The sequence below is a fragment of the Microplitis demolitor genome, chromosome 6 (assembly GCF_026212275.2).
Source record: "Microplitis demolitor isolate Queensland-Clemson2020A chromosome 6, iyMicDemo2.1a, whole genome shotgun sequence".
Lineage (NCBI taxonomy): Eukaryota > Metazoa > Arthropoda > Insecta > Hymenoptera > Braconidae > Microplitis > Microplitis demolitor.
In genome coordinates this window covers 2,946,128-2,960,554 of record NC_068550.1, presented here as the reverse complement: position 1 = coordinate 2,960,554, position 14,427 = coordinate 2,946,128, and the positions used below count along the sequence as shown (strand labels likewise).

Here is a 14,427-nt window from a genome sequence, read left to right as displayed (position 1 = left end):
CGGGATTTCACAATTTTATTGCCTTAAAAAAAAAAAACCTATTGCGAGATTAATTAAAAAATCTGTACTTTCACTTCAATTAGTATTCGACACTATATGACAAAATAAAAATAACGACAAAAAAAAAAAAAAAATTATTATAAAAATAATAAAATACCTCGAATTCAAGAGAATCGATATTTTCGTCACTGTAATTTTCACGTCCGCCTTGACTTTTCCAAAGCATATACGGCAATACCTTATCGAAATCTAAAGATCTCATTGTCGATCTCAATAAACTCTAGTCACTTTGAATTTAAAAAAATAAATAAATCGTAAAATGTCCGAAAAATTCAAATTACAATGCGACTAGTCAATCACTTTAACACACGCCCACACATTTCAACTGTACAGTTTAGACGTTATCCTGATGAGACAAAGCCTAAAATCTTACGTATATATATATCAAACTTTATTATATTATAGTTAAACTAGAACTAAACATGCCCGTGACAGTTAGTTCGATGCCTTTTACAACACCTCCTATTCACAACTGAAATAAACAACTGTAGCGGTGTTTCCTAGACCAGAAGACAACTTTCCATTTCTATTACGAACACGCGAGTTAAAGAGTTAAGTCTCGTGGTCGTGCCTTTTGCTCTTTTCTTCCTCTTTAACTTCCACTACTTATTTTTAATTTTCTTCTTACAATTAATTATTATTATAAGCCCACAATTTATCACTCAAAGATCAATCAAATGATTAATTAAAATTTTTCCTGCAAAATGAATTTTTCAGTCGTTAATTTAATAAATAAATGAATAAATTAATTTAATTTTTATACAATAGAATCAAAGGAAAATAATAATAGTGACAGTGAAAGTAGGAAATGTTAACGTAATTTCCCGGATGAATAATTTTAAATAAATAATTAAACATAAAAATTTTTAAAAAAAGTAAATTTATACTTTATTATAATAAAGAAGATGATACTTGTATTATTCGTATATATGTGTATGAATTAAATTTAGAATTCCTGGGAATAAAATTACGTAGAGAAAGGAATACGGTAACAATATCGTGACCCGGAAATTCGTATTAAAATCACACGTACATATAATACTATAAATAGTAAATAGTTAAAAATTGTTATCGTTGTTGAAAACAGAGATAAATTCAAGTCCTGATTCATTTCCGGTTATTTATACAATTGCGAACTTACGCTCAAAGACCAGAACATTAAATTTCACATTCATAAAATATGTTTACCCAGAAAAATACTTTTTTTTTTTGTTAAGAGACAAAAAATAATAAATTACTATCTTAAATTGTTTTAAATAATTTTAGTAGTTAAGTGACCATAAAATTTATACAAAATTGTCTGTAGATGGTTAGCAAATATAGATATTGTAGATATATATATACATATATACACGATGAAATACTAAAGCCCGGCCATGTTGGTTATTTTCAGAAATTACTGTGGCCATAGTAAATTTGACGATTATGCCGCAAATTAGTGTAGTCATTTGGGGCAAGTGTGCGCAGTGGGTAAGAGGTCGCAAACCCATGCATTTTAGTACGAAATTAATAGGTTTGCGCACATTTACCCACAGCGCGCCCTTGCCCCACATGACTCAAAATTGGAAATTTTTCTACGGTCACAGTAATTTTTGTAAAATGTTTATTTAAATTTCCGTTAGGTGGCCAACATGGTCCGACTTTACCATGACACCATAGTATTTCAAACAAAAATAATTTCTTGGTGTACTTGTAAATTTTTTAATTTTTACCTTTTGACGAAATTTAATGCCTTCCGGAAGATCCGAAGGAAATGAGAGCCACAAAGTCGAGCAACGAGGCGTAATAGCCATAAAATGGAATAGAAATCTTGTATTTGTTTGTAACAAGTAAAAAACAAGAAATTAATGTGTACTAGTCTTACTGATTCAAGATCAAAATTATGACTGAAGCTAAAATACAAGTAAGGCAATACTCAACTTGAAATTGGTTAGAGATGTTTTATTTGCGTCGGCATAATAGAGACGGTGAGTTGAGCTTATGTTTATGTGTCAATAAGCTTCAATTTGAGGTAACGGTTAACCTTTTTATGGCGTAACTAATCATTCACGCACGTGTACCGAAACAAATGCTTGGATATTATGCATATTGTAATGTAGTGTTATCGACGAATAAATATGAAAAAAGGTATGAAATTATTTGAATTTATGTCGGCTAAGTGATAGTATTATTGGTCATATTATTTGAGAGTAACATTTGCGTATGAAAAGTGATTTTGCGTCCTGTTATGAAAGATTTAAATGACATTGAATTTTTAATATTATAATTTTGTTTTTTAAGGTTAAGAGCTGAGTAAATATATACGGGGATTCAAGTGTCATATTTTTGTGTCACATTTTAGCCCTGGAATCCCACGCGTTTTTTCAAAAATCCTCGACGATTCCCGCGATTTACGATGCGAACTTCTTTTTTAGGAGAAATGAAAGTTTATTGTTTAATAGATGGTAAATGAACTAGTTTTTTTTTTTTTTTTATGATGATATATCAGACATTTCTTCTTTATAAAAGCTCTGAGTGTTGAATATAGAGGGCATGAATAAGACAGTAGTGCGTAATGACTGCCATTTTTTTTTCTTAAAGAAATTGACAGAAATTCAAAAAATAAAAAAAAAAAACCACGTTCTAGTATAAGTTTACGTGATTTTAATTTTTAAAATTTCACATTAATTATTATTATTAATTTGGTAAATTATTGAGAAAGAATATATCAGAATTATTTTAATGACTGTAAAAATAAAAGTGTAATATTATTTATTTAAAAAAAAAAATTTAATTTATTTAAATAAATATCAAGCTTTGATATAATTAGCATATTATTTTAGTTAAATAAATTTTTTTAAATAAAAGGAAAAAAAATTAAATAAATAATTTTTTATCATTTAGATATAAAATTACAAATGACGCAAAAAATTAATAAAATAATAGATTAAAAAATCCATTTTATAAAGCTGTCGAGACCATATTAGCAACAAAAGTGGGCGGTTTATTAAATTAATTAATATTTAATGTAGTTCTGTTTACAATTCCGATCTATGACTAACTTGATATTTAAATAAAATTCAGAAGTCAAAACATAAAAACAAATGTTTAAATATGACAATGCGGAAGAGCTGTTGTTGTACGCAGATTTACGGGTGTAGGTGGATTTAATTTGAATAATAAAATTAATAAAAAATATCCAGACATCTATAAACCAATAGATTTAAAAAATGCATTTAACTATCAATAAAAATAAAATTTTTTTTGCAATCGTCTTTGCTTGTGTGTTTAGTGTATGACTAAGCGAACAAGCGCGCGACTATTACCATGCATGGCACAACTTATGACGCAATTGACGTCATCAGGACCAAGAATCTTCAGAAACATTAACGACCGTGTTCTCATTAAAACTAAAAAATCAATGTCAAATTTCAAGGAAAATTTTAATCAACAAATCAAACAAATATTTTCTTATCTAAATTAATTATTAAAAAAAAAAAAAAACCCTATAAGAATTTTTAAAATTTCACGGTTGATTTATTCGTTGTCTTCAATAATAAAACAAGTTTACCTTCCCAACATCTTCCTCCCAAATGGCATCATCCCAACCACCTGAGGAACCGGAAGAACTTCTTCGTCCAGGATCCCATGAATTTCTTTTGAAATTATCAAGTGAGTCTGTAGAAAATCTCTTTGTCCGTTCCATGGAACTTTTTCTCGGCGTGTAAAAATTACCAACCGACAATCCCAATTTGTCTTTTCTCAAATTACCATTTGAGCCATGCAGCGGATCACTTTTAAGTGTAACACTTAAATTACTACGTAAATTACCATTAGAACCAGCTAAACAACTCTTAAGATTTCCGTTTGAAATACTTCTACCACTCATATGATAATCAATACTATCCGATCTCGGAGAATCAACGACATCAACAGACGTACCAAAGATACTCGACAAATTATTATTATTATTAAAGCTGTCTTTAGCACTTTCCAACGAGTCACGTCTCATCGCCGGTCTCTGGAGACTTGTCATTGACTTAGCTACATAATCACGTCTCAGAGTAGGATTGTAACTCGTTGTGATGTTATCCTTTTTATGGTTGTATCCAGTGCCGAGTAACGAAGACGTGCCAATAGAATCATGTCTCGGGAAGGATCCACCGGCACCTATTGATGATGAATAAGTGTCCCTTTTGAAATGATGATTAATAGCACCTGTTGATGCTGCCAGAGGATCTCTACGTAGTGTACTTGGAAAGGACGATGGATGAATTTCTTTTTTTGATAAATTAGACGTTGATGATGTTGATAGTAATGAAGAAGAAGATGATATACCCAGTGAACTACGACGTCCCATGGTACTGCCATTTAAATTATTATTATTACGCAGTGGATACAATCCATTTAATGAACCTCGACGGTTTGTACAATTTTCCTTGGCATGTTTACCATGAATGTCACAGCATCTATCGATTTTACGCTCCAATTTCATACTTGGGTTTTTAGTTAAATCTTGTTCTAGTTTCACATCTCTGAATAAGGCTTCTAACCGACGTATCGCCGCTTGCTGATGCATCGATGACATTTTTATTTATTTGTTTTTACAAACTCACTAATTATTTATTTAAGACACTCGATTTATTTAAACCGATATCAGCGCTACCGAAGCTGCGTTTTTTTTTGTTTTGTTCTCTTATTAAATGGAGCGAGTAAGATGCGTTAAAATAATTACTGGCGGTTCGCGTAAATCTAATGGTATATTTAAAGAGCGTATGCTGCTTAACGCGACTGAATGGATACTAACTGAATAGCATAGAGAGAGGAATAATATGAAAAAGGAAGGGAGAGTTGTGAAGTTAAGTAAAAGAGTTGGGTTTGTTGGGTGATCCCCACCAGATCACACGTTGTTTTGCTGTAAGGCTTCTCTTATCCATATTAGGTCAAACTTATGGGTTTTTACACGATAAAAATGTACCAAAGAAAATTTATGCGATGAGTAAACTTTTCCTTTTCGGTTATCCTTGGGTATTATTATCATTATTCATTTTTTTTTTTCATTGTTGGATCCATTTCATTGTCAAGTTATTTTTGTAGATGTCACATTGTTTAGATAGCAAGTGATATTTAGTCCCACGTTGATAAAAAAAAAAAAAAATTAACAAGATTGTTGTCATTTTTCTTAAACGAATTTAAAAGTTTGTGTAGAGATTTGTTTGATGACAAAAAATTTATTAACGATGATGATGATAATAAAGGGGAATAAAAATTCCAGGTCATTTTCATTGTAGCAAAAAAAAAATGGAGCCTGTTGTGAGGCTGACTGACCGACTTTTGCCAGACATGCTTTAGTCTTTACTTATAGTTGTTGCATTACGTATAGTACATATATTTATATGTATATATATATGTAGTGGTAACGGGTCATACACGGTGGAAATGAAATAAAAGAGAGAAATGTAGATGGATAACATGTGATGTGAGGCATCACAGAATAATATGTTGAGTAGTGCATTTAAATTCTGTATTGAGTGGTGCATATATGTATATAGGTATTACTCCGTGTATGATGGAACACTGGTTACTGGTATTATGTTACTCACTTAGTTTGTGAGTCAAAGCAGAAAAGCATGGTATAGTACAGTGTTATGCAGAGAGAAAAGAATATCAGAGAGACTGTTGTTGGAATGGAATGCTGCTCGTGATAATCGTGTGAGGCCCTCAAGCCAATTCAAACAGAACATTCACTCTGTTTATCATGGTTCCGTGGTGTACTTGAATTATTATTTTCAATACATACTTTGCTATTTTGTAAATTATTGTACTTTAATTTTTCTTTTTCGGTTTACAGTTAACGATGAAAACTATAATTTTCGCTTGTTAATTTTTAAAATTCTCTCACGGATAAAATTTTTTACATATTATGCATTCATTGGAATGCTTCTCAAGATTATTTTTTAAATATTTCATTTAGAAAATAATTTTTTTGATTAATAACTCAAAAATTTTTAGTTTATTGGCGGTCTTATTGGACTTGAAAAAAATTTGTTCAAAAAATACTCAAAAAGAGTTCCCTGATCTTATTTTTGAAACGCAATATAATAAAAAATTTTTCACAAACCTTTTCGGACATTTTTATGAACAAAAGACTTTTTCAGAAGTAATTTTCTCAAAAAGGATTCAAAAAAAAAATTATCACCGTCACATTTTGAGATTCTCTATAATGAACGTTTTCTGAACTAATTTTCAGTGTTAAATTTGAATAATAAAATAAAATAACAACCAACAAAAAACATTTCCAAAGTTCTTATTAATTGCACACCTCAAGCGCGAAGACTAACTTTAATTTGAAAAATTTTACCCACAATAAATAAGAAACAAGGGACTAAATAATGATTTTAAAGTTTTATTTTAAAACTATTGCAAGAGAAATCTAGTCGATTCATTGAATATTTAAGATTTTATCGCATCTATGTAGATGCGCACACAAACACCCGGAAATACATTGAAATTTTAAACAGTTTTTTTTTATATATGAACACTGATATTTTATTCAAATAAAATATAAACATGACAGAGTATGTATATAAATTGATTCAATGAATTTCTTTTTCGTTACAATAATTAGCAGAGCAAATGAATACTTTATAGGTTATAAATTTTTAAATATAGTGCACACCATAACTCAGCGTTTGAGGTGTGTAAATAAATATTTAAAGTAAATCATATGTTTAAAAAAATATTATGTAGAGCATGACTGCTTCGGATAATTACGGGAGCAGTAATTAATAATTATATCACAATTTAATTTTTTAATGAATAATAATAATAACAAAATAATGAAAAGCTGAGGTAAAAAAATAATTAAAAAGATGACTGATTAAAACGTGAGAGGAAAAATTCTTTGAGAGCAAGGTCATGGCTAATTGTCACGCAAACTGTGTGGACAAAGCAGTATACTACTGAGTAATATTTGATTACACTGAGTATAAGTAAAAAAAAAATTTATGTGACACCTACGTGATAGACAAACGGATTGCTGTTTACCTTGATGTACTGTAGGTACTTGTCAATTATACAGTCTAAAGAAAACCAGATATCTATTTCATTAAAATTACCATAATAAACATGAGAATTAAATTACACGTTACCCATTAATAAAAGTATACTATATATTCCGCTGAATTTATTGAGAAGGTTTGCATGTTTTGGGTTTCCACTATATTAAATTAGTTCAAAAATTCATTTTGCTGAGAATCCTAGACAAATTCTAGAGAAAACTTAGAAAAATTCATTTCGCTGAAAATCCTAGACATATCCTAGACAAATCCTAGACAAATCCTAGAGAAAACTTAGAAAAATTTATTTCTCTGAAAATCCTAGACATATCCTAGACAAATCCTAGAGAAATCCTAGAGAAAACTTTCTGGTTATTTTCATTTTAATGTCAAGCTCTTGAAATCGATCAGAACTTTACTGAAACTTTTGAGTGTGTCCTCGAAAAAAAAAATAAAATAGTCGATATTTTTGAATCGATCTCATGTATATATTTCACTATCAATAAAATGATATTTTTTTAATCATAAATAAATAAATGATAATAATGATGACTAAAGGCAATAAATTTTTTTTCTATTTACCGTCATATAATCAAATGTGGATTATGGTATTATTTTAAGATAAATGATAAACAAATATGCTAGATGAATGAGGAAGTATATTTATTGTATTGAATAGACTCTAGATCAACCTACGCAATAGTCAATACCGGCGTTTGGATGAAGTCTCGCGTAAATTATGCATATATCGGTTTGGCAGGATGGAAAATAACAAATTAAGCCGCGTAATGATTTGTATAATTTGATTGGATTATGATTGCATCATTTATACTGTGTTGAACACGAGAAACTAATGAAGATGAAGAACCAACATATTTATATACATATGTAATTATTCATGTCGTTAAAAATTGCTTCATAAAAATAATAGCACTGGGTGTGAGCTATATTTGTTTTTTTTTTTTGAAATATTTTTGTCTTTTGTTAAAAATTCTTTTGAATTTAAATAAAGAATTTCAAGTGTCTCAAATTTTTTAGAGGTCTTTCATAAAATTTTTTTTATATATTATCTGTATGTAAATAAGTAAATTTTAGATAATTATATGTACATATATTTTTATGGAGAGGAGGGGGCAAATGGGCCGTTTTTTTTCTTTCAGTTTATATTGAATACTTTGTTCGCATTTTATACATAAATATATATCTCAAGCAAAGCGATGATATATAGTTAGATATATATATCTGATGGCATATAATTATTTTTTTTATAAACATCAAGTACTCGTATTACAAACGATACTTCTGATATTTAAATAAATATTTATATGTATGTATAATAAACTTGATATTGAAAATATTTTTATTTTGCAAAATAATACGCAATCATATATTCAATAAAATATGACCACCAAATGATATATAATTACAAATGTAACCCTCATTTCATTGACTTTATTACTCATAAAAAGCTATTTTTACCAACAGGCTGTCACTGAAATAGAAGTTAATAAATTTTTGGTTTAAAAAACAAAACCTTGACACGTTGAGTCAGTAAATTAACAAAATAAGGCCTATTGCAGCATCGTTAATTGTAATCAGCTAAAAATAGTGGTTTGAAAGATTTTTTAACAAAATATAAATGGTTATTTTTTTCCTAAGTCGGATCATATCGCCGTGTCATGATTCATAAAAACTCGTATCAAGTGTATTCCAAGAATTATATATTTGTACTATTTTAAAGTTGAGAAAACTAATGTATAGGGAACTTTGTTTACTCGCTGCCTCATTCATGCGCTCATTTTTTTGTCTATTAAATTTCAAAAGACTCCATTTAAATGTAAATTAAAAATTTCATATATTCATATTATATAGTCCTCATAACTATATGAAATTTTTTTGTGTAAATATTTTAAAATATAATAATCACAAGTACTTTAGACTCTTCTTTTACTAACTAACCGTAATAAATTATATAAAGACCGATTAATTTTCATCAATTGATTTTAATAATTTTTTACTTAATTACCAGAACAAATCGATGATTAATTTTAATCGGTCAATTAAAAGTAGGATTTTATTTTTAATCCTATATATGACTGATTATTTAATAGATTCAATTGTTTGTAATTAGATATAAATAAAAAAAATGTTAATGTATAATTAATTTATTTGTATGTATCGACATCATGTGAAACTAATAATTGTCCTTGATGTCTGATTATAATAATTAAAATTTAATGATTGAATCTTTTATATCATTCTTATGCATCTTAAAATTCACATATGACTGTGACGTAAGACACTAAGTTGTTTGGTCTTGTTCTCGTTTTTTTTTTATCATTGAAAATTAAACGTTTTACGGTAGTAATATAAAATGTATTTGTTAGTACGGTATTAGTATTGGATGTTAGTATATAAGTGTCCTTGAGACTTAAACTCATTATGAGAAACTTTACAAGTGTAATGGCAAATGTTTATTAACACGAGAACAAGAGCTAATTGCTAGCAATAGTCCAAAATAAGAGTTGATATATAGTTTAATTTCTTACCTTAAGCGGCTTAACGGTGTCGTAGTGGCTTTCTTGGATTCTCGACTCGTACACGCTAGTTGCTGATGAATTGTGTCTGTGAAATGGATAAAAATTTTTTGTTTTTAATTATTTTTTTAGGGGGAAATATACGATTTTACTTTTTTATTTTATATACTTACGAAATTAAATTTGATCCATTTAGCATAGGTTTTGGTGACTGAATTCCTGATCTGTTTGGTGTACTTGAAGGAATTGGTGAATGTCCTTTACTTGCTATGTGTGTTTTTCCACTATGGAATAATTATAGTTTTTTTTAATATTTATTATTTAATTTGTGATAAATACATTTTTTTTAGTAAAAGGGAGATTTGAAAAAAAATAGATGGAGGAATTTTGTAGATTATAGTTATTTATAAGGATGACCATATAATTTTATCATACATTTTAAAAATTTTTAAAGTTGTGGGAATTATTTATATAAATTCGATGTCAATTTTTTTTTTTTAAATTGAATGACAATTTTTGAAGTTTATGAGTTACTAGTGCAATTAAAGTGTCGATTATTAAGAGAATTCAAATTTAAGTAACTAAATATTCTAATTTTGAAGAATAAGAAATTTTTCGTTCTTTATGTGAAGAAATTTAAAAAATAAATATAACTAGTGAAAATTTAAAAGAAATGTATAAAAAAATGTTATTGTTTGGCGTTTAGTATACGAATTAAGTGTAATAAAATTTTTTAAAATTTTCATCAGTTCAAAATTTCTAGCAAATTTTGGTTTTCTGTTTAAATATCACGTTAATATTTCATTTAAAATTTTTTAATTTCTTTATTGAGTAAAAATCTATGCTTTAAACTTCAATCAAATTTTCTGAATTTTTATTATCAAATCATTACCCCTGAAATAAAAAACAAATACTTTTTTTTCAGCAAACGTATTGTTCATAATTATTTTTAAAAATTTTCAGACAATAATTTTCGAAATTCAAATATCGTATGTCTACCTTTTGAAATTAAAAAAAAAATATCAACAATTGACGTCATAAAATATTTTGAAAAAGTCTACATCATGTCTCGTTACTACATTGATATTATTCTTTTTAACAAAAATATTATTACTTAAATAAAAATACAGCATAAACAAACACTTCATAATCAAAAAAAATTTTTTATCTCAAAATTAAAAAATTGTCAACAATAATATTCCGCAATATTTTTTATCAAAAACTTATCAAATTGAACTAAAAACCATAAAAAACAGCAATTTTCAATTATACTTCCATCTTTCAGCGAAAACTTTGACCCAAAAAAATGCATTCTATAATTTTTCAACTTTTCTTTTATTATAATTAAAACATATCACAAAACCAATAAATTATACCAATCAAACCGATTGAACCGTAGTATAAATTATACATAATTAAAAATAAAAACCAAAAACAATAATAAACAGAACAACTGTTCGACTTGTTTTGCGATCCATATCAACTATGCAATCAATGCCTGGATTTTCCATTCAAGAGCAACCTACATAATTTAACCCAACTCAAACAATAAATAATCATTACACTTTACAATAAAAAAAAATAAAACAAATTCAATTAATTCCTTTTTTTCAATTCCCTTAAAACTTAAAAAAAATCCTACCGATTAATGCTCGTGTTGCTTGCAGAAATAATAAAGCTGCAATTACTCTCATGTTCGTAGCTAATGTTCCTCGACACCGGGCGATTTGTACTTATTCTCTCCGCGATACGAAATCGCGGTACCGTTGGTTTATGGTACATCATTTTATTTAAATCCGATTGATTAAAAGGATTGAAAAAAAAAAAAATGAGTACTTATGTTATCAAAACACTTTCACAGTTTAATCACATGTCAATTCCACGTGGTCAATACAGAAATACCAATCAATAAATAAATATATATATATATACAGCCGCGTAAGACAGCTATGGTAATAATAGCGAATAACTAAAATAGTACTGAATATAAAATAAAACTAGACACATAAAAGTTATCAGTGTACGGAGAGTTACCACCTCTGGGGAAGCTCAACGCAGAATGTACCAAGTCAGCTTCACTTCAGTCAGTACCAAGTAATAGTCAGTAAAATCAACAACTCACTACACTCTAGACCTCTGGACTTATAACACTAGAGTTAACTCATATAATTCGCTCCCTCATATAACGTAATTATATATTCTGACAAAACTGTACACTCGAACATCTCAATAGTTTGATTTTATTTTATTCAAACACTTCAATTGCACTTTATAAAAATTACGGTCAATTAATTTATTAATTTTTTCAATATATTAGGAGCAAATAAACCAAACAATAGAAGTATATAAATAGATAGAAGTAAAATATAAGAGATAGACAATTAAAAATTTTAAGAGAATAGTATGAGAGTAAATTTATCAATGCCATGGATTATGTAGGCAATATAATTATTTTTTAAAAAATATCAGAGAAGATAATAGTTGTCGGAGGTAATATCTTAGATGTTACGGGTAAAAAAAAACATCTAACAGCTGTCGTTTTAGTTGTAAGAAAAGTAACGGATCTTCGTTTTTTGTTAAGCGATACTGAGATACTGCATTACTTAAATCACGAATATTATATTTATATGAATTGCACGTGATATTGGAGGTTTATATTAAATTTAAACTAAATGAGGATAATTAAATAAGTGTTTTTTTTAATTTATCATATCAAAGTATACTTCACTTTAATCAGTTGTTCATATTTTTGCTCTCGAACGATTGAGGATAATTGATAATTATTAAATTATTTATTCAGATGTACAACAATTGTAATAATATTTACTAAAGAAATAAACTTAAACATGTCACCTGAATAATAATAAAAATAATTTTTTTATGCGTACATTTAAAATAATTTATTTTTCTATGACAAATGCCGCGTTGCAGTTGTCGCGATTTGTAAAACAATGTAGGAGGAATTTATAAAAGAATATCGTCAGTGTCATCTAGGAATGAGATAAATTTAAATTAAATTTATCGATGATGTTGATGGAAATTATGATAATAATTGAGATTTTATTATTTACTATGATTGCGTTTGAGCTTTTGGGATTTCGAGGACAGGCATTACTATTTTTTTTTTTTCTCAAAGGACAATAGAACAATAAATCTGTAAATCGCGCATGATGACGTGATTGTACTATTACTGACGGCTGTCATGCGATTTCACCCGTGTTTCCTTTTTCCGGCCACTAAATTATTGACAATACATAAATAATTACACCAACTTTTATTTATGTAAGATAAATTATTTGAATTAAATCAATCAAACAGAAAATAACGTTTCATTTATTGTAATAATTAATGCCAGCACCGAATTTGTTCAAAGATTTCAGACAAATGGATTAAAAAAAATTATTTATTTACTTATTTATATTTGATATTTTAAAAATTATTTTTAAATAAATGCTTAATTTTTTTTTCTTAGAAACTTGAGCTTGTGAAGATTTATAACAAACTGTAAGTCAAACATATGCGTCGTACTTTTAACTTCAAACACGTTTCCTGAAAAACTACTTTTTACTGAAAATTTAACATTAAAGTTTGTTTTTCTTGTCCGTATTTAGCTTCTTTGTACCTTGAATTCGAATAATAATTATGTTCATAAAGATTCGAACGTTTTCCACGCACGGAAAAAAAATTGGGAAGTAAAAAATCTACTGGATGACTAGATTTCTGAAATGTTTCGCTCATAGATGCACAGAAAAAAAAAATTCTCGACTGAAGGTAAATATTCTTGATTCAAAAAAATTTTTTTGGAGGCCTGAATTTTCTCAGATAAAGTATAAATCTTTTCCGAAAGTATTTGTATTGCATACAAAGTCTCCATTCTTTGAAAGGCTCAATATGCAAATTTCTTACTAAATAACCTGATTACTTTTTAAAAAAATTTTGTTACTATTTTTTTTTGTTCTGTAATAAAAACTTTAAGATATCTAAGAAAATTTATCTGAGAAAAATATTAAATTAAAATGAAAATCTTATTCAATCCGATGTCATTGGCCGCAAGTCATTCAAGAACTTATGACGTCTTGAATATTAATGGTACTCGTCCTCGAGACGTTATCGTTCAACGCTACTACACTACTTAAATTTTAGTAGTGGGAAGAAATAGCATTGAATGAAAGCAAGACGAAGAAAGATAAAGAAGAAGAAGAAGAAGAAGAAGAAAAAGTAAAAGTTTAAAAAAATAAAGAAAATTTAGATAATGAAGACGAAAACTAGCGTTCACATAAAACACAGACGATAAATAAGAAGTGAATTTTTTACTACCTGATACTTTAACCATCGCGGTTACTTAAAATATTTTTTTCACCTTTCGAAGATAGACATTGCACTTGACATTTCATGCCAAGGTAATTTTAACTCGTGTTACACGACTGTAACAAGTACTTAAACTTTTTTACCCTTTTTACTTTTATTCTATCGGACACTCGGTAAGATCGGCGACCAGCTCAACTCGATAGTTTTATTTAAATATATTAATGTAAGTACTTAACTTAAAAACTTATGACTGACAGAAAATTTCTGTGAAGTTATAGTGTCTTTGACAGCATCCGGTTACAAAAATAATTTTCCTTTTATTATTTTACTTATTATTTTTTTTGAATTCCCAATCGGCGCCACGCTTATGTCTAGACTCAACGTATGTTCTATTCTGGTATTTCAAGGGGAATATAAAACCATAACAACCCTTCAAGTGAATACGCGCAAAGCTCATAATACCATACCCGTTTATATTCTAATTT

At 28.0% G+C, this 14,427-nt stretch overlaps 1 protein-coding gene across 5 annotated transcripts in view; it reads right to left on the bottom strand.

The window, feature by feature from the left end:
• LOC103577342 (WD repeat-containing protein 47) overlaps window positions 1-14,427 on the bottom strand; it is a 48,856-nt gene that overhangs the window by 17,160 nt on the left and 17,269 nt on the right. For all 5 annotated transcript variants that reach the window (XM_053739771.1, XM_053739770.1, XM_053739768.1 and 2 more), the window contains exons 5-6: window positions 9,808-9,918; window positions 9,647-9,722 (exon numbers count right to left, since the gene is read on the bottom strand). In XM_053739771.1, the coding sequence (XP_053595746.1) occupies window positions 9,647-9,722; window positions 9,808-9,918 (187 nt within the window). The remainder of the gene's footprint in view (window positions 1-9,646; window positions 9,723-9,807; window positions 9,919-14,427) is intronic.